Below are 18,408 nucleotides of genomic sequence, written 5' to 3' on the forward strand. Positions count from 1 at the left end.
CTGACCTTATTTTATTAAACACTCTATGGCATTGTTCAGGAGTTCCGTGGTGTCTGCGAAACCCGTACTGTTGGTCCGGAATTATATTTAAATTTTCCAATACCGGTATCAGTCTTCGTAAGAGAATTCTTTCGAATATCTTTGAGAAAGCGACCAGTAGACTTATGGGGCGATACGAACTAACTAAGTTTTCGGGTTTTTTTTGGTTTAGCAATTTAGAGTGAAGGCTGACATCGCCACCGTCCAAGAAATGCGATGGACGGGACAATGACTGAAGTCCTTGTGGCATTTACTACAGTGGCTATATAAAGGAGCGAAAATTTAATGCTGGATTCGTGGTGGGATAGAGACTCCGTTAACGAGTACTGCCCGCATTAAAGCGAAGTTCTCCAACATATCGATGAAACATCCCCAAATGAGTTGAGGCTAATAGATTTCGCCGTTGCCCGAAATATGGCTATCTGTAGTACAAAATTCCAGCATAAGAAATTCATCATGCCACTTGGCTGTATCCGGATCGAAAAGAGCATCGGCACACACCACCGCTTCGTCGATTTCGAAGCTGCTTTCGACAGCACTAAAAGGGGCTACCTTTCCGCGATGTCTGAATTTGGTATCCACGCAAAACTAATACGGCGGTGTAGACTGACGTTGAACAACACCAAAAGCGTCGTCATAAACAAGGTTTCAGAAAAGGCGACTCCCTATCGTGCGACGTCTTCAATTTGCTACTGGAGAAAATAATTCGAGCTGTAGAACTTAATCACTCAGATACAATCTTTTCTAAAAGTGTTCAGCTGCTGGCGTATGCCGATGATATCGATATCATTGGCCTCAACACCCGCGCCGTTAGTTCTGCTTTCTCCAGACTGGACAATTTAATATTAATATTTTATAATTTATGACCAACAAGTAAAGAAGGGCTTAGTTCGGTTGCAGCCAAGCATTTTATACTCTTGCAACTTACAATACCTTAAGGTACAAAACGCCAACCAGAGGATCGGAATTCAAGCAATTATAGTGGTGATATCTACCCGATTTTATCAATTTTCATCAACACTACACACCATGGATATGCCAAATACTAATAAAATGTTTCCATAGAACCACCCGCATGTTATATGTTTGTTATATGATGCCTAGTTAGGTCAAGTTTTGTCCCAATTTTACCCCTTTTAGGTACGACGTTGTCAGATACCTGGAAGTTCGGTAATTGTTGTATGAGGTATATGTGAGCTAAGGGAAGTATTGACCCGACTCAAACTATTCTTGACACAAAAGCATACCATTTTTGGGAAAATATTATTCCTAAATATCAATTATGTATCTCACACAATGACTTGTATATGTTCAGTCAAAAGTCAACTATAGATACAAGGGCCAAATATTCGGTATCTATGGGATTGAAAAGTTTTCATTGGATTAGGACAATTTTCGGTCATAAGGCATTGTTCGTGCAAAGTTTTATTTCATAATAATAATTGTATGAGAAGTAGGAGAGGTGGTAGTTCTATTTCGCCCATTTTCACACTATAATAGTCGGTAGAAGTTTTCATCATATATGCCATAGGCGAATTTAGTTTATTTTAAGTGATTTCAGAGCTATATACATTAAACTTATTGGAGGGCGTGCCACGCCCACCTTTTCACAATTTTTTGCCTACGATGTCGCGGCGTATCTGGATTAGTTTTAGGTGATATTTACAACCGTTAGGTGAACAAAACTATTTATTTTGTATTATTAGTAATTGATATTCGTTTTGATATATATGTATCTCCATGCCATTCGACAAGTAAAGTGTTCTAGAAGGTTTGAGTCATCCAAGATGTCAAAAATACTCTCGTTTTCCCTTTGCTGCTAGGAAAGCCTCTTTCTCAATATCATCTTAAAAGAAGTATTTTCTCAGTAATTGTCTCAAGAGTTGGTAATATATCTACTTTCAATAAGCTGTATTTCAGTATAGTTTAGTTTGTTGATATACAATTAAAGTTGCAAGCTATATCAGAGAACGTTGCAAGTTAAAAAGCAAAGCAGCTGTCACATGTTTGAATTAAAGATGTCAGTCCTTTATATTTATTATAACAAAAAAGTACCCGGCAATTGTCAATAAAACGCAAAATATTTAATTATTCATCAATATTTATTTTGTCGTCTTCAAAGTGATATCCACAAGATGTAATGTACTTATGTCAACAGCTTTTCCAGTCCTCGAAACAATTTTTATAAGCACGTTTTAGGAATTTCTTCAGTGAAATTTGTTTTCTCTTTTCGATCGACGGAGCGACAATTTCAGTTTGAAGAACAAGAAAAAATCACACGGAGCCAAATCTGGTGAATACGGTAGTTGATCGATGATATTTATTTATTTCAAACACCATATTTCTGACTCTTTTAATTCTCTCTTCAGTTGAAGATGTCGAAGGTCGTCCAGAACGAGGCATGTCTTCAACGACGACTTCACCATCGTTGAAGACTTTGTACCACTCGTAGGTTTGTGGTTTTGTTAAGCCTTTTCCAACATTCAAAACGATTCCGCACACGAAATTTTATTAGAAATATAAAGTTCTTTGTTCAATATTTTTAAGAATTGTAAAAATCGCAACGCACTACTGAGGTATGCCGACTTAATCAGCTGCTTTAAACAAACTGGTTGACAGATAGCGCTCGTATTTGGCATAATAACTAATTAATGATAGTCCTACCAAATGCGAAATGCATTGTCTTGAAATATTTTATCACAATGAAAAACTGAGTTGCCGAGGTGTAAATTGTATTGAGAAGTAAGATTAGTAAAAAACTAGATATTGTTTCCTGGAGTCATCGAATCAGAATCTATGCCAATAACAATTCTTTAAATAAGAACAGTTAAAATAACCAACACAAACAATAGAAAATTTAAGGGCATAATTACCCCTCAACAAATAAAAAAAGAGAAGTCATTCAGTAGGTCTCCCAACATATGGTGTGATTGATTGGATTACTACTATATCTGATAAAGCGACACTTGGGATATTGGAAATCATTCAATATCATTCAATTGACCATTGATGGACCTTTACGCGATAGCTACGAGTCTAATTCACTTGTATAAGGTTGTAAAATATGGTTTTGGCTCTTTATTCAATGCTTCAAATACGCGCCGTTTTGTTCGAAAATCTGATTCCATTTAGAAGGAGATTTCATAACACCCTCCTCGTAGAAGTCACCTCCTTATTTGCGAAGAACTCGGACAGCCACTTTTCACAAGCCTCTTTTAAGTTCAACTTTAAACCAATAAGAGCGTTCGCCATGGGCAGGAGCAGGTGGTAATCACTTGGCGCTATGTCCGAGCTATATGGTGGATGCGATAAAACCTCCCATCCGAGCTCCCATAGCTTCTGACGAGTCTTCAACGAAGTCTATAGTCTGGCGTTGTCCTGGTGGAACACTACACCCTTCCTGTTGGGCAATCCTGGGCACTTCTGGTCGATCGCCTGTTTCAAGCGGTCCAGTTGTTCTCAGTGGATGGTAGAATTAAGCATCTGGATATAAGGGAGCAGCTCATAGTGGATGATTCTCTTCCAATCCCACCAAACACACAGTAAAACCTTCACGGCCTTCGACCACGGTCGTTGATATTGTCGTATGTGATCCATTTTTCGTCGCCAGGCTTCAAAACTGAGTCGAGTTCGTTCCGTTTCAGCAGTATATCACAGGCATATCCAGACTTCTGCAGATGGTTTAAAATGGTTTAGTGACCTCTTCAAAGACAAAAAGGCGAATATTTGACAACCTAATATTAATAATGGGAATCAATGGGAATCATACATTAATGGCGGGCGACGCGACGATATCCTCTACTGTATTTTCTATGTTACATTATTTTACACAAAATTAATAATATAACAATTTTCTTCATTCCTTGAATAACATTTTTTCTTTTTTACTTAATATTTTACAGTCAATCCAGTCCAAGTGCGCGGACATCAAAAGATCTACCATTCATTCCCAGTCAAAATGATATGTCTATGATGAATCCAAATATACCAAACGGAGGACCTGGTCCACTTTCTTACCACTCTTCGGTCTACAAACGACCCAATGTTTACATAACAAAACGTATCGGCGAAGCAGTGGAATTGGAACCACACATGAGGCCACCAGTTCATGTAGTAAATCCACAATTTCGTCCTATGACAAATCAAATGATACAACAGCAACAACTGCAGGAACAACAACAGCGTCAACAACCAGGATTTTTCCAACAACTGTTCGGCTTAGGTGGCAGCAGTCAGCCTCAATCACCACCAACACAACCACCGCCGGTGCGACCGGTACCCGTGCAACAGCACCACATACAATCGGTCCAACACAACGGAGCGCAGCCACCATTTCGTGCAGTGACAGAAAATGATCTATATCTATTGGGCGCTATAGAGAAACTCGTTTACCGTGTAGATTACTTGGAGAGTCGCATACGACGAGCTGAACAATTAATTTACTACTTGATGGCGGGAAATAATCAGAAAGAAGGTGACTAACATCCTGTTTTGTAAATTTACTTGAAACTAATATTTTTCCAAATTTCAGTGCGTGATCCGTGCCCCACAAATTTTACACGTATCAGTGATAATTGTTATTACATCAATAGCAACCAGCAGGTGAACTGGAAGACCGCCAACTCAGCGTGTAAGGCGCTGAATTCACACCTTGCGGAATTTGAAAGGGGTTCAGAGAATGAAGAAATAATGGCTCACCTACTCAATCAGCCGCAGCATCGTGGACGCGACTACTGGTTGGGTGGTTTGAATCCCGGTTTGCTCTGGATTTGGTCCAATTCGGCGAAACCGGTCAATCCAAACATGAATCTCACATCCATTGCCATGTCACATGCAAATAATACAGAGAGCAATACAATCGATGTGGATGGCGATGACAAGGATAAGAAGAATAAGAACGAAGATGACCCTTCCCTCAATGAAACCATCCTAAACAATACCGTGGAGATTGAGGGTCAAGGTCGTTGCTTGCGCCTATCTTACAATCCCACAAAACACATTTATAATTACTATGGACAGGAGTGTACTTCGAGGCATTACTATATTTGTGAAGCGGAAGACAAAACTCTGGATAATAAAATTAAGAAGATCAGCAGGGAACTAAAGTTATTCGACTGAATCGATTATTTGATTTTTTTGAAGGCTGAAAATTATTCTTGTGATTTTGAGCCATTGCCGCCTTAAGATCTGAACACATGGTCAACTGTTAAATTTGTGTCGAAAATAACTGCAATTCGATAAGCAAATTTGAAATATGAAATGCTGTATTTTAGTCTTAGGGTGGTATAAATTATATCATAGTATTTTTGAAGATATTGAGGTTTAACAATTGACTATAAGTTCATTTTAAGTGCAGCACATATTTATTATTTTTAACTTTTAATTTATTTAAAATTTAATAAATCGTTTTCACTTATACTAATTTATACTTAATCGATATACAAATATATTGATATTTGTAAAAATATCTGTGAATCACTCTTTGAGCTTCTTTTTAATGTTTTTGTGATAGCTGGGAACACAGTATTTATAAGCTGCCGAAAGCTTCAGCTTCTTCTAAAATTGTTTAAATCAGTGGATGTTGGTAAAACGCTTCAGGTTCTGTAACTTCATCAAAACAGGGGATGCCGAAAAATTTGTATAGCGGATAGCCCAAAGAGCTTATACTTTTAAAAAACAGAGTATTGATTAAAATGGTTGGGGCCATAATAAGGTACTTATCCCTGATGTCTTACCATCGGTAAGTAAATCAACAGAATGCAGACCATTTGCGGTGGATGATAAAAAACGTTAAAGCATAACCTTGGCGAAGTCCCAAAATCCTTAGGTCTATAGGTTGCGACGTAATATCTTCCACGGTTGTCCATGTGTCAATATTAAAGAAATTGGGCCGTAGGGATGAAAATAACTAAGAAAATTTTTCAAATCCAGCGGCGTATTACGTGGGGTTCAGGTGGGCCTAACTTGAAATCATATTGCAATCAACCAACCAAAAAAAACTTTCGGTTCTGTGAAAAGGATAATTGAGAATTAATAGAAGTAACATGTTGTGTTTAACTCGATAATTTCAAAAATTGAGAAATGTCGACAGCAAGAGAGAACAAACGAATATAAATTTGTTTTCGATTACCGCTATCATCCATTCCTTTAACAATTAAGAAGATTATGATCACCAATGAAAATTCGACCGTAATAATTTACAAAAAGTCAAGATTTCATATAATACTTGTTAATTTGAATACCCCTGTGCAATCTCAGCTGATAGCAAAAGGCTGCCACAATCTAGAAATAGTAAAATAGCTCTTGCCTAAAGGTTTACTTAGATACGGCAATATTTTGAAACTTACAAGCAAACACACAAAGTACCGCCAGGCAGATAAAGTAACAATTTGTTTAGAAAATAATATAAACATTAATTAAGAATTAATACTAGCTTATATACAAAATGACTTCTATAATAAAACTTCATACAATATCCGGGGCTATGGATGAAACACCACCCTGTTATATATTGCAAATTGACGAAGTGCGAATACTGCTTGATTGCGGTTGGGACGAAAAATTCGATCCCAACCTTATAAAGGAATTAAAAAGGTAAGAAATAAGTGAAAAATATAATAATAAATAATATATTTTTAAAAATTGACAGGCATGTGCACACTATCGACGCTGTGCTACTATCCCATCCTGACGTTTATCACTTGGGTGCGTTGCCCTACCTGGTCGGCAAACTTGGCATGAATTGCCCGATCTATGCAACAATTCCTGTTTATAAAATGGGACAAATGTTTATGTACGATTTATATATGTCGCATTATAATATGTACGATTTTGATTTATTTTCGCTTGACGATGTGGACGCCGCATTCGATAAAATCATTCAACTGAAGTACAATCAAACAGTTTCGCTTAAAGGTTAGTTATACTTTACATATATATATGTAGAAACAAACATTACTATTTATGTTTTGTTTAGGTAAAGGCTATGGTATTACCGTAACGCCACTTCCCGCAGGTCATATGATAGGTGGCACTATCTGGAAAATCCTTAAAGTGGGTGAAGAAGACATTGTATATGCCACAGATTTCAATCATAAAAAAGAACGTCACCTAAATGGTTGTGAACTGGAGCGCCTCCAGCGGCCTTCACTACTTATAACAGATGCTTTTAACGCACAATATCAGCAGGCACGTCGTCGTGCGCGCGATGAAAAGCTTATGACAAATATTCTACAAACGGTGCGCAACAATGGCAATGTTTTGATTGCGGTGGATACAGCAGGGCGTGTGCTGGAGCTGGCGCATATGCTTGATCAACTGTGGAAAAATAAAGAATCTGGTCTGATGGCCTACTCATTGGCTATGTTGAATAACGTCAGTTACAATGTAATTGAATTTGCAAAATCCCAAATTGAATGGATGAGTGACAAGCTGATGAAATCATTTGAGGGTGCGCGAAATAATCCTTTTCAATTCCGTCACATGCAACTGTGCCATAATTTAGCTGAGCTGGCAAAGATGTCCAGCCCAAAAGTTGTGCTGGCCAGCACACCCGATTTGGAAAGTGGATTCACACGTGAATTATTCGTGCAATGGGCAGCAAATCCTTTGAACAGTATAATAATTACATCTAGGTAATTAGTTTTTTCTTAACAAATTTGCATACCAAATAGAAACATATAAATTTTTCGTTAGGACATCGCAAGGTACACTAGCAATGGACTTGGTAGACAATGCTTCACCGGGCAGAAAACTGGAACTTGATGTACGTCGACGTGTAGAACTGGAGGGTGCTGAGTTGGAAGAATACCTGCGCACTCAAGGTGAAAAGCTAAACCGTTTGATTGTTAAGCAAGATGTAGAAGAAGAAAGTAGCTCGGATTCCGATGATGACATCGAAATGAGCGTTATTACCGGCAAGCATGACATAGTTGTGCGGCCGGAAGGCCGTCATCACAGTGGCTTCTTCAAATCGAACAAAAAGCACTATGCAATGTTTCCCTTCCATGAAGAAAAGATCAAGTGTGACGAATATGGTGAAATTATCAATTTAGATGATTACCGCATTTCGGAATTGGGATTTGAAGCTGCGATCGATGAAAATAAGGAAAATATAAAAAAGGAAGAACCGAAGGAGAGTAAAACGAACACAAATGGTAATAAGCAATTCAATTATATTTTTATGCAAAAGCAAACTTAGCAAAATATCCGACAAATAGATGTTCAGTTGTTGGAGAAACCCACCAAATGCACCAGTCAGCGGAAAACAATCGAAATTAATGCACAAATTCAGCGAATCGACTTTGAAGGACGTTCGGATGGTGAATCGATGCTTAAGATATTATCGCAATTGCGTCCCAGACGTGTCATTGTAGTACACGGCTCAGAGGAGGCCACCAGTGTTGTTGCTAAACACTGCCAACAAAATATTGGAGCAAGAGTTTTTACGCCACAAAAGGGTGAAGTAAGTTTTGTTTGTTTTCTCTTCAATCTAAATTTCAAAATTATTATTTTTTTTTTTTTAACACAACAGACCATTGATGCCACAACCGAGTCGCATATCTACCAGGTACGTTTGACGGAAGGTCTTGTGGCGGAGCTGCAATTCCAAAAGGGTAAAGATGCTGAGGTGGCCTGGGTGGATGCTCGTATTGGAGTGCGTACGCAAGCTATAGATTCGAGAGCAACGGACGACGGTGACATGGAAGTCGAGGTATCGGAGGATAAGACTCTCACACTTGAAACCCTCGAAACGGACGACATACCTGTGCACAATGCTGTGTTAATTAACGAACTCAAATTATCAGACTTCAAGCAAGTGCTAATGCGCAACAATATCAGTTCAGAGTTTTCTGGAGGTGTATTATGGTGTGCAAATGGCATGCTAGCTCTGCGGCGCATGGATGCGGGCAAAGTGACTATGGAGGGTTGCGTTTCAGAGGAATACTATAAAATTAGGGAACTGCTTTATGAGCAATACGCCATTGTATAGTTATTTAGAATATGCTTACGTATAAAAATATAAAATTTTGTATTAAATGAAAAAAATCAACAAGTTAATTAAGTTAGCTTTAATCGTTTATTTGGACATAAATTGCATCATAGGATCATCTGTGCGCTGCCGCTTACGTTGCCACTCGTCGATTTCATCTTCCGTCGGTGCCTTAACGTCGTATTTGCTGTTGTAGCCGCGTTTACGTTCATCCTTGTGCTCGTCTTCATCTTCCGACTTGGCGTGTATATCACGCAAAGCAGCTTCCAAATGCGCCTTCTCCTTCGCACGTAGTGCTTTTTGCTTTGCTTTTTCTTTTTTCTCCTTCCGTCTTTGATTCTTAGACTTTCGTTTCTTTTCACGGTTTTTCATTTTTTTCTTCACTTTTTTATTTTCTAACTGCGTCTTTTTGGTCTCGTCTTCGTCTTCTGATGAAGATGATGAGGAAGACGAAGATGATGACGATGACGAGGAGGAGGATGAAGACGATGCCGATTCCGCTTGTTTCTCTTTTTCTTCTTTTGTCTCTTCTGTAGCTATTGCAGTATCTGGTACGCTAGTGCCCGGAGTGGGATTTAGCAAATCAGCGAGCGCTTCTGGATCCTTCATGCCTATGCAGTAAGAGTTCTGTGGAAATGCATATGTAAATCATTATTTTTTTTAAACATAAATCGTATAATACCTTAATAAAGGACTTGCAACACTTGTAGCCCCAACGTCCACCATTCCAATAACTGCCCCAAACAGTTGTATGATTATTAATCATGACATCCTCTTCGTAAATACTACGAGCCTTTGGCTTTTCTATGCCTTTAATAACTTTTCCACTTCGTGAGTATTCAATGTACTCTTCTGATTGAGCAAGAAGCAGCGACTTCGGAGGCGCTTTTAGATGCTCTTCGCCACCATATTTCTCCACTATGTCGTCTTTAGTCTAAATATATAGTAGAAAATGTAGAACAAAATTTAAGTATTTAAGTGAGCTTTGTACTTACACTAGATTTGAACTGTTCTTTTTTCTTGTCGTACTCCTTTTGCAAGAGTTCTAACTTTGTGGGCTCAGCAAGCAAGTGAACATCAACGCCTTTGCCATGCGCTTCCCAAGCGAACAGTTGAGCTGTAGCATGTTTTGTAGTGTCACCTGAAAAGCGTACAAAATTTTCCCCAGCAAACTCCACTCTGTAAAAAGTAAATGAAGTTTAGCTTAGAGGAATAGTAAGAAAAATAATAATTTCCATGGCTTTACTCTTCTGGTGCTTGGTGTGGGTTTGGATTATCACGCATAGAACGTGTTTTAGGATCATAATAAGCTGAATTCGGATCTAAATTTCGAAGATATTTTGCCGTGTCTTCGCGTATACGCAGATTACGCACAGTAATACGTTGTTTTGAGTCGACTTTTGTGCCAGGCATGTCTACTTCGTCTACGTATTTGTCCTCGTTGTCATTATCATCCGAAAACTCTGTATCAGGATCTATAATATACATACAAAAATATAACTAAATTGCTGATGATAAAATTGTACCGAATTACTTACTTTTTTTCAACTTCTCTGCCTTTAGTTGTCGTTTCGCTTCCTCGACTTTTTCATATTCCTCAATAATTTCTTTATGATTGGCGGGATCATATGAGCTCCAACGATCACGTTTTTCATCATAATTAACTGCTGTATCTTGGACCACATGCTCATCATGCACGACAATCGACTCAGCATATCTGGCTAACACTTTGCGTGGTCGCTCCAAACAATCCTTTTTCTTATGCGTCATCGCACCACAATTTTCACATGCACCTTTTCGGAATTTCGTCACTAATTTAGTGGTATCTAAACCTTTTGGTGCACGTTTTTCCAGCTGACCCTGCTCATCCTCCCTTTGTGGCCGTTGATGCTTTAACGTTGGACCTTGTGCATTATAATACCAAGGTGCATTGGAAATGTATTGTGGTATATGTGGATTGATATCTCGACCCTCCTCATCTACAGCAGCTGGTGCAGTACCCGCTTTGCGAGCCTCTTCCAACTCTTTGGCTTTACGCCAATCCTCACGGGATTTCTTTTTTGGTTCTTCACTATCAACATCCTCTTCTTTATTGTGAATAAGCTGCGAGACTGGTGCTCGCACAACACCAGAACTCATTTTTACGATATTTTCTTGAAAATTACGCTAATATTATTATATTATTGGAACGAAGCAACTTTTTCTGTGCAGAGCAAAATAAAAACATCTGTTTACATCAATAATTTCTAGCAATCAATGTAATAATCGATAATTGGTGTTATCGGGTGTTGCAAAATCGATGTATGCCCTTTGCAATCTTATTCCAGTTTTACAATATCAAATAAAATGTTTTAAAGTAAAAAGTGGTTTATAAGACGCTAATTAATAATCAAATTTCATTTATTTGCTGTGTATATTGTATGTATCATTCCAACCAATAAATTTTTTATCGTTAGTCATATAAGTTGATTTATCATATTTTAGTCTAAACCAACTAATTCAACAAGAGTCAAAATTATCGTCTACAAATTTTAGTTGGAAATCAAAAATTCATATTTCTGAGCTAGAATTAATTCAAATGCATTTTTTGAGATCATTAACATATCTTATGCTAAAAATTAGTATATTTATTAAAATTCCATCATTGAAATTTTATATCGGCAAATAATGCGAACAATAAATTAATAGAACTGGTTATAGGCAAAACTTCAATTGATAAGATTTTCGCTAAAGAGAACCAATGAGACAAATTGAAAAAGGCGTATTATCTATTTTCCGCTTTATCGTTGCCACCTTCTAGCTCACTTTTGAAGTTGAGAGTATCAGTTTTATCTCAATGATGTGATAAGATTAGTGACGTGAAACCCGAAGAGATATTAAGCATGTGTTGAGTGGAGTACAATAGGCTCTAGTCTAAAATTCTAACGAAATAACTCATATTTGATTGCTCAATTATAAGAGAGCTATGATAACATACATACATATGTATAACATTCTGATGTAGATGGTTTTCGTACATTAGAAAAATATTTGTGTACTTTCGGGTTTCAAAAAATATTTTATAACAATCCCGGGATTTTTGGAACACTCACATTTTATGAAAGTCGCGAAGTTTCGGGATCTAAAAGAATTGTTTACGTTCAAATGTGCATATACTATTTTAAACTTTTTATGAAATTGCCGAAAATTTCGGGATCGGAAAATCTTCTACACATGTACACATACACCATATTGTATGGATATAACTTCAAATCTGCACATGTGCACAATCACTATCTCGCGCACACAGCTCTTCTACAACCGCCACCCACCTGCTAGCCAAGAAAATGAGATTTGAGCAGCGATAGAAGGGCAATCGGCCAACAGCGCCTCTATAACAACATAAAAGAAAGCAACGAATTAGTTGAGTGGAAAACGTGAGCGTGTTTGGTACGTGTCAGTCTATCTAGTGGCTAACTAAGCATTGCATAAAAGTTCTAAATTTATAGAAAATTATTTGGTGATTTTCCTGTCGACGAAATTGGCCGTGAATTAACGTAAAAAAAGAATAATAGTTATTGTGAATACGTATAGGTAAATTTGGGTTGGGAAAGCTAGTTAGAAGTTATTGATTATAAGCCTCATGAGCGCTAAGAAGCGGTGCACTGTATATACATACATAATGCGCGGTTAAAGTGTATCTATACGAACTTTCAACAGTGGATTTGTATTGGAAATTTGTATCTACAAAAAATTAGTGTGCCCAAAGATAAAATAGCTAAGAATTGATAAATAAGCAAGAAAGTAAAATTTTTGTAAAACAAAAGCAAATATTAAATACAAAAAAAAAACTTAATTGAATTGCGTAAAATTATTTTTATTTTTTTATCTTTTGTGAAATATCAAAAGTGTATCGGAAAAAGTCGACTCAAACAGCATCTTTTACGTTTGCAGGATAATTGAAAGCCGTTTGTAGCAAACTCGCACGACAAAAAAGGTGAGTCTGCACTTTTGCTTTTTTAATTCACTTAATGAGTTCGAGTTCATTAAAAGCAGCGAATTTGTACATAAAAAGTCGGCATTTTATGGAGACAACGCTTCAATAACAAGTGCCGCTTTCTGCATAAGCTTCCAATACCTTTGAACCAATTGCCAATGCAAGCAGTGTACGCTGTTGTTTCTTGTGTTTCGTTGTGGCACGCCTTTTTTCTGCAATATAAAATGTTGCACCGTTAGATGATGCCTTTTCGGCAGGCAGACGCGCAATCAATAAAATATGCGACATTGCCAATGGCACTGCTTGCTGCGCTCGTGTTAATGCCTGCAACAGCAACACCAACAACAATTACAAATCTAACACTAAATATGGCATTACGCCGCATATGGTGCACATTCTTCGAACGGTTGACCCCAAAAGCGGTAAGACGAGCTTGTGACTTGAAGTTGTCCAAACGCATTTTCCTTGGCAGGAGCGCAATCCACCTCTTTTGTGTGTGTATGCGCCATACAAACGCAGTGCCACCCTTTTGCACGCAACGCAAACACTTTATCTGTGTGTGTGTGTGCATGGGTTTCATATTGTATGTGCTTCATGTGGCAGCAGTAAGCTTGTTGTTGCTGAATCTCGCCGCAAGACGCCAGTATCGATTTAACAAGCATCAGTGGGAGAAGTGAAGGCTGGTTAACACTTATTTTACTAGAACGCAAGACACTTGAGAGTATATAGTATTAATATTAAAAATAGAAGGTATGTGAGTTCACGCGCATATCTGGTATAATTCAATTCAAGGGGGAGGGGTCAACTCTTTTAATATGTGTATATAATTCAGATGCGTGTAAGTACACGCATGTGAAAACTCAGCGGTGCAGAATCGGTTGCAATTGATTTTTCACTCAGCTCAAAGTTTAAAGCTGCCTCAGGAGATGGAAAATATAAAATTTTAAATGTACATATGGACATATACATATATGAAATAATAATTTTATCGTTGACATTAGGGGAATATAACATCAATAATAATGCAGTTATCTAATATTTAAAACATAAGATCTTATCATATTAAAAACAAATTATTTACTTCGAAGGTTGCTAAAGCAAAAAAAAAAAAGTGAACAATTTGCATCGTGTTCGGCTTTTACCGACTAATCTATCGCCGGCGTAGTTTAATAAAACATATTTGGAATAAAGTATACATATGTATAATGATATTTCAAAGTGAGCTAGAAAATTTTCGAATGATAAACAAGAAAAACAGGCAATGTTGATTATGTGAAAACTCTTTTTTGGTTTTCTCAAGAATTTGTTATTTATAATTTTTTTTTTTTTTTTTTGACTTACAATCTATTCGTATTCAGCTGTCACTAAATACATTTTCATCGTTGAAGTCTTAAAAAAAAATATTTTTGAACCATAAAAGAAAACCAAATCGTTGAATTTTGAATAATGTTTTAAATTAATAAGAATAAATAAAAAAACTAAATATTCGTGTCTTTTATTATCTTGTTTAAGTTAGGCAAACTCTGAGCCATATATGTATATTATTTGATCTAATGAGGGTCTCTGTGAAAATTTCCAAATTTGTAGAGTTTTCGTAGAATCGAAACACTTTTGGTCAATCTCAAGACTTTCTTCACCAAGTTATATCAACTTTGGTTTATAACAGACGTATGATACTGATTTTGATATTTTACTTTGGTAATTCAAATTTTTCTGGATTGATATACAAATTAACAGTTGATAAGTGAACAAATCGTGTTACACCCCATTTATTTTCTGTATATTTTAATTTTGAATCGTAGCTACGAGATTGCAACAAATAAAATGCAAAGCGTACAACAAATCGTTTTGCGAAATACATGTAAACGTGTGTTCACAAATTTATAAATGTTTATAAAACACATAAAATTGTTTGCATTTTTTTTTCTTTTTTTTTTGTCTAATATAGTATTGTAGTAGTATATGCGAACACTATGAAATAAAAAGCCGGTGAAAATACTCGTACTTTCATGTGGTAACTGGCTGTAAAAGTGTATTCGCTTCTCTGACATTTGTTCTATTTTCGTATTTGTTGATAAATTTGAATCGGACGACAGTGAATGGAAAAACTTGTTATACAAATGTATTGAAAGATTTTCAGAAATACATAAGTAGCATGCCTGATGCTTTTGATATTACTATATATTAAGTGGAATGTGGAAATGAAAACAGAATTTTGGAATAATTATTTTTTTTGAGGTCCCGTTATTATTTTAGGAATATCAAGTTACTACAGCGCACTGAAAAGATTTTAAAAAGGGTGTATCGTTAACGTAACATAAGTTATTTGAATATAATGTGATGTAAAGAATTTTGTCCTTGACAGGATCTATTGCTTCTTCTTTGAGAATACTTTTACAAAACAGTTTCAGAATTTATTATAAAAAAGAAGAACACCTAGATAATTGACAAATAGTCTTCAGATTCCCGATTTTTGATAAAGAATTGAGTGATATTTTTTTCCACAAGTTTTTGAAACTGCAATTATATATTGTTTTTTTTTTTTTTATTTGTTACGGGTATTTATTATTTAAGGATTAGAACTGTGTTTTTCCGATTAAGTGGGAGGTTTTCAGTGGTTATAATTTTTGTTTACTATTTTATTGTACATAACATCCCTAATCAAAAGCAATTTAAAATAGAAATATAATATATTATATGGTTCAAACGGTATTGGGTTGAAAAAGGTGATTTTTTGGAAGCCTTTTATAAAACTATTGCATTATATATTTGAAAACTTTGTGGATGGCGCCATTTTCCGTGGCTAAAACACGAATAGTAATTTGTAAGGTATTGCCAATAAAATGCTTCACGAAAAAAATTTGTAATATAATGGCTAACAAATTGTCGAATTTTGCTCAAAAATATGGTGATTGTTGGGCTGATATAATGCCATTTTTTATACAGATGAAAATCTGTAAAATTACTATCAAAATATGATAAAAAAAAAATAAAATTCATGCAGTGTGCCCTTAAGTCATTGGTTTTAAGTATGTATGAAGTCCACAAGCTTCTAAAAAGCTATATATGTACAACATATATTCAACATACATACATGACTCACTTGTAATATATGTCTCGCTTTTAAGTAAATAAATAACAAATTTATTTACCAATGATATCACACTAACATATCTTTCAATGTGTTCACCTAATTTTTTTTATCAATTAAGTTTGTTTACTTTTTGGCACCACTGTGTGTACAAATAGGTATATGACTTTAACATCGACATTGTGTGAGGTGTTTTTGGGGGCATGATAATTATAAATACATACCTACGTTATATAATAAGAATAAGTGTCGCTCACTATATGAATAGACAAGTATGTATACATAATGGGTGGTCCAAAATTGTTCTATCGCACAATTATGCATTAGAAGCTAAATATATAGTATATATATTTAATTATATACATGGATATACATATGTATGTACTCGCATGCATTCTCACACAACTTTTAGTATGCTATTCCGCTGTGAATCGATCTTTTTGGGAAGTCACGCAAAAGTACTTCCACAAAAAAAATGCGACTTGTATTTGGACAATTTATTTATATAAAATAATATTTTCTTATTACATACATATGTACCTGCATTTGTAAGTACGTTATAAGTTCTAAAATTCGTGCTACTTTGTTTTACTGCGTCTATTTTGCTGCATAACATTTTGACATTTCAAAATAAATATACTCATAATCCGCCTGATTTATGATATTCCCTTTCACGGGCTTTTCTTTAAGAATAATAAATTATAATAACTTACTATATATAGAGAATAAACCATTAATTTATTATTACTGTACTTCATTGTATTTTCACGGCGAATTCTGGCACTTACCTGCTAATTATAACAGTAATTTCTGCGAAGGGATTCGCCCTATTGGCTTCTGTTCGCATGTATTGCATAATTAGCATTATTTAAGTGTAATATTTAGCGATTCGAAGTACTTTTGTGCTTTTATAAGGGGTAGTTGTAGCAATAATTGCAGTGTGTATAACCATAAGCTACCCAGTATCAAACTTTGGAGACTTTGCTGGAATTACCAAAATATACAGCAGTATTGAAATTGCATTTCAATAGTTTGCATTGATTGAGGTTTAAAAATAAATGTAATATTAATTATTTAGAGGACTCTGAACTTATCATAACGTAAAATCATAAAATCATAAATTTTACACATATTTAAAAAAATTGTTTTTGGATTACTTTATCCATACCAAGACAGCTATTATAGATTTTGATCGTTCTCTGAAATTCCAAATGCTGAATTCTTTGATAATTATTAATTCAGCTCATTTTGACAGGCAGTCCATCTTCAAAAAAATGGATCCAAAATTTATCCAATAAATAATTACATTTTCCCTTAGAATATATATTGTTAAAATAACATCTCGTTACCAGAATTTTTTATATATATATATTTTTTTTTTCTAACAGACAGTTCAATATACTTGGGTTAGTAGCAAAAGGAGCGCTAAATAGCTGCGGTATCTTCATATCAAGAGTAGTACAAATAGATAATAGACAGTTTTGGACTGTTTCTTTGTGATGCATTTGAAAGGAAAATCATTATTGAATTAAGAGGAGGAAGTAAGAAATTGTAAAATAATCTTGGTAAAAACAGGGCTTAATAAGGTTGACAAGTCTTTACTTTTCACTTACGAAAACAGCTTTTCTCGATTCTGTTTAGAGGTCAAGTTAAAAGAGAAGAGAGCTGCGAAAAAATTCTGACGTCGTAGTACGTGGAATATGTCATCTCAGTTTAATGCTTTGACGCAACCAACTTAATGTACAAGATATCTGTTAAGTTCTTGTTTTGCTTAGAATATATAATATAAATATGCTTAAATATGCAATTTATTATTAAAAACCAAATTAACCATTTTGATTATTAACTTTAACTTTATTTCTACAAATCAACTCATAATTATTGGGTATAGAACTGCAGGTAGGAATATACGCGAACACAAACATATGTGTGTATTTATTGTTGTTACATTTTGTGGTTTATTTATTTTACGTAGTCTATATTCGTAAGCAGTTGCTGCATTTCCCATGGCATTTATCCATTAAGGTGAAGGTCTACGTGGCTGTCCACATTAAAACACCTGCTTTTGTAGGGCTTCCGTTAATCTGTAAGTATTTATAGCTTATGGTGCTTAGCATCTAGATGCGAGCCTACAAAAGGTTGGTTCTAAAGCAACAAAATGAAACTCTTCAATTAATTATCACTTTTTATGATTTCTTTCGGGACTCAAAAAACTTTTTATATCTTAAATTTCGAAAAAGTTTATGAAAATGCCAAAATTTTCAGTAAAGGGGTTGATTTACGTTTATCTGAGTTTTATTTAATACTTTT

At 35.5% G+C, this 18,408-nt stretch overlaps 4 protein-coding genes across 14 annotated transcripts in view; 3 read left to right on the forward strand and 1 right to left on the reverse strand.

The window, feature by feature from the left end:
- LOC108975337 overlaps positions 1-5,392 on the forward strand; it is a 9,789-nt gene extending 4,397 nt beyond the window's left edge. For both annotated transcript variants that reach the window (XM_018943726.1, XM_018943727.1), the window contains exons 2-3: positions 3,942-4,513; positions 4,571-5,392. In XM_018943726.1, coding sequence (XP_018799271.1) covers positions 3,942-4,513; positions 4,571-5,157 — 1,159 coding nt within the window. In that variant the 3' untranslated portion in view covers positions 5,158-5,392. The remainder of the gene's footprint in view (positions 1-3,941; positions 4,514-4,570) is intronic.
- Positions 5,393-6,392: 1,000 nt separating this feature from the next.
- LOC108975397 (probable cleavage and polyadenylation specificity factor subunit 2) lies at positions 6,393-9,107 on the forward strand. The gene is made up of 6 exons (XM_018943869.1): positions 6,393-6,633; positions 6,689-6,954; positions 7,016-7,673; positions 7,735-8,195; positions 8,259-8,503; positions 8,573-9,107. The coding sequence occupies exons 1-6, from the start codon at positions 6,485-6,487 to the stop codon at positions 9,029-9,031; spliced, it is 2,238 nt and encodes a 745-aa protein (XP_018799414.1). The 5' UTR covers positions 6,393-6,484; the 3' UTR covers positions 9,032-9,107.
- LOC108975398 (pre-mRNA-splicing factor Slu7) lies at positions 9,096-11,261 on the reverse strand. Its single transcript, XM_018943871.1, has 5 exons — positions 10,570-11,261; positions 10,278-10,506; positions 10,027-10,210; positions 9,714-9,965; positions 9,096-9,658 (listed from the first exon to the last, which is right to left on the reverse strand). The coding sequence occupies exons 1-5, from the start codon at positions 11,168-11,170 to the stop codon at positions 9,119-9,121; spliced, it is 1,806 nt and encodes a 601-aa protein (XP_018799416.1). The 5' UTR covers positions 11,171-11,261; the 3' UTR covers positions 9,096-9,118.
- A 1,179-nt stretch (positions 11,262-12,440) lies between these two features.
- Positions 12,441-18,408, forward strand: part of LOC108975385 (dihydropyrimidinase) — a 45,669-nt gene continuing 39,701 nt past the window's right edge. For 5 of the 10 annotated variants that reach the window (XM_018943834.1, XM_018943841.1, XM_018943840.1 and 2 more), the window contains exons 1-2: positions 12,447-12,604; positions 12,965-13,007. The gene's annotated coding sequence lies outside the window, so the exon portion shown is untranslated. Of the gene's footprint in view, positions 13,008-13,701; positions 13,758-18,408 lie in introns of those variants that run through there. The other 5 variants (XM_018943837.1, XM_018943835.1, XM_018943836.1 and 2 more) reach the window with 5 other exon arrangements.

This window comes from Bactrocera latifrons, unplaced genomic scaffold (genome assembly GCF_001853355.1).
Source record: "Bactrocera latifrons isolate USDA-ARS-PBARC rearing strain unplaced genomic scaffold, ASM185335v1 scaffold_64, whole genome shotgun sequence".
NCBI lineage: Eukaryota > Metazoa > Arthropoda > Insecta > Diptera > Tephritidae > Bactrocera > Bactrocera latifrons.

Excerpts from the sequence above, each read along its gene's own strand:
- LOC108975398 (XM_018943871.1), bottom strand. The coding sequence starts at position 11,170 with ATGAGTTCTGGTGTTGTGCGAGCACCAGTCTCGCAGCTTATTCACAAT. Across the intron at positions 10,211-10,277 it reads CCACACCAAGCACCAGAAGA|AGTGGAGTTTGCTGGGGAAA; the intron begins GTAAAGCCATGG and ends TACTTTTTACAG. Across the intron at positions 9,966-10,026 it reads AAGAACAGTTCAAATCTAGT|ACTAAAGACGACATAGTGGA; the intron begins GTAAGTACAAAG and ends CTATATATTTAG.
- LOC108975397 (XM_018943869.1), top strand. The coding sequence starts at position 6,485 with ATGACTTCTATAATAAAACTTCATACAATATCCGGGGCTATGGATGAA. Across the intron at positions 6,634-6,688 it reads CTTATAAAGGAATTAAAAAG|GCATGTGCACACTATCGACG; the intron begins GTAAGAAATAAG and ends AAAAATTGACAG. Across the intron at positions 6,955-7,015 it reads TCAAACAGTTTCGCTTAAAG|GTAAAGGCTATGGTATTACC; the intron begins GTTAGTTATACT and ends TGTTTTGTTTAG.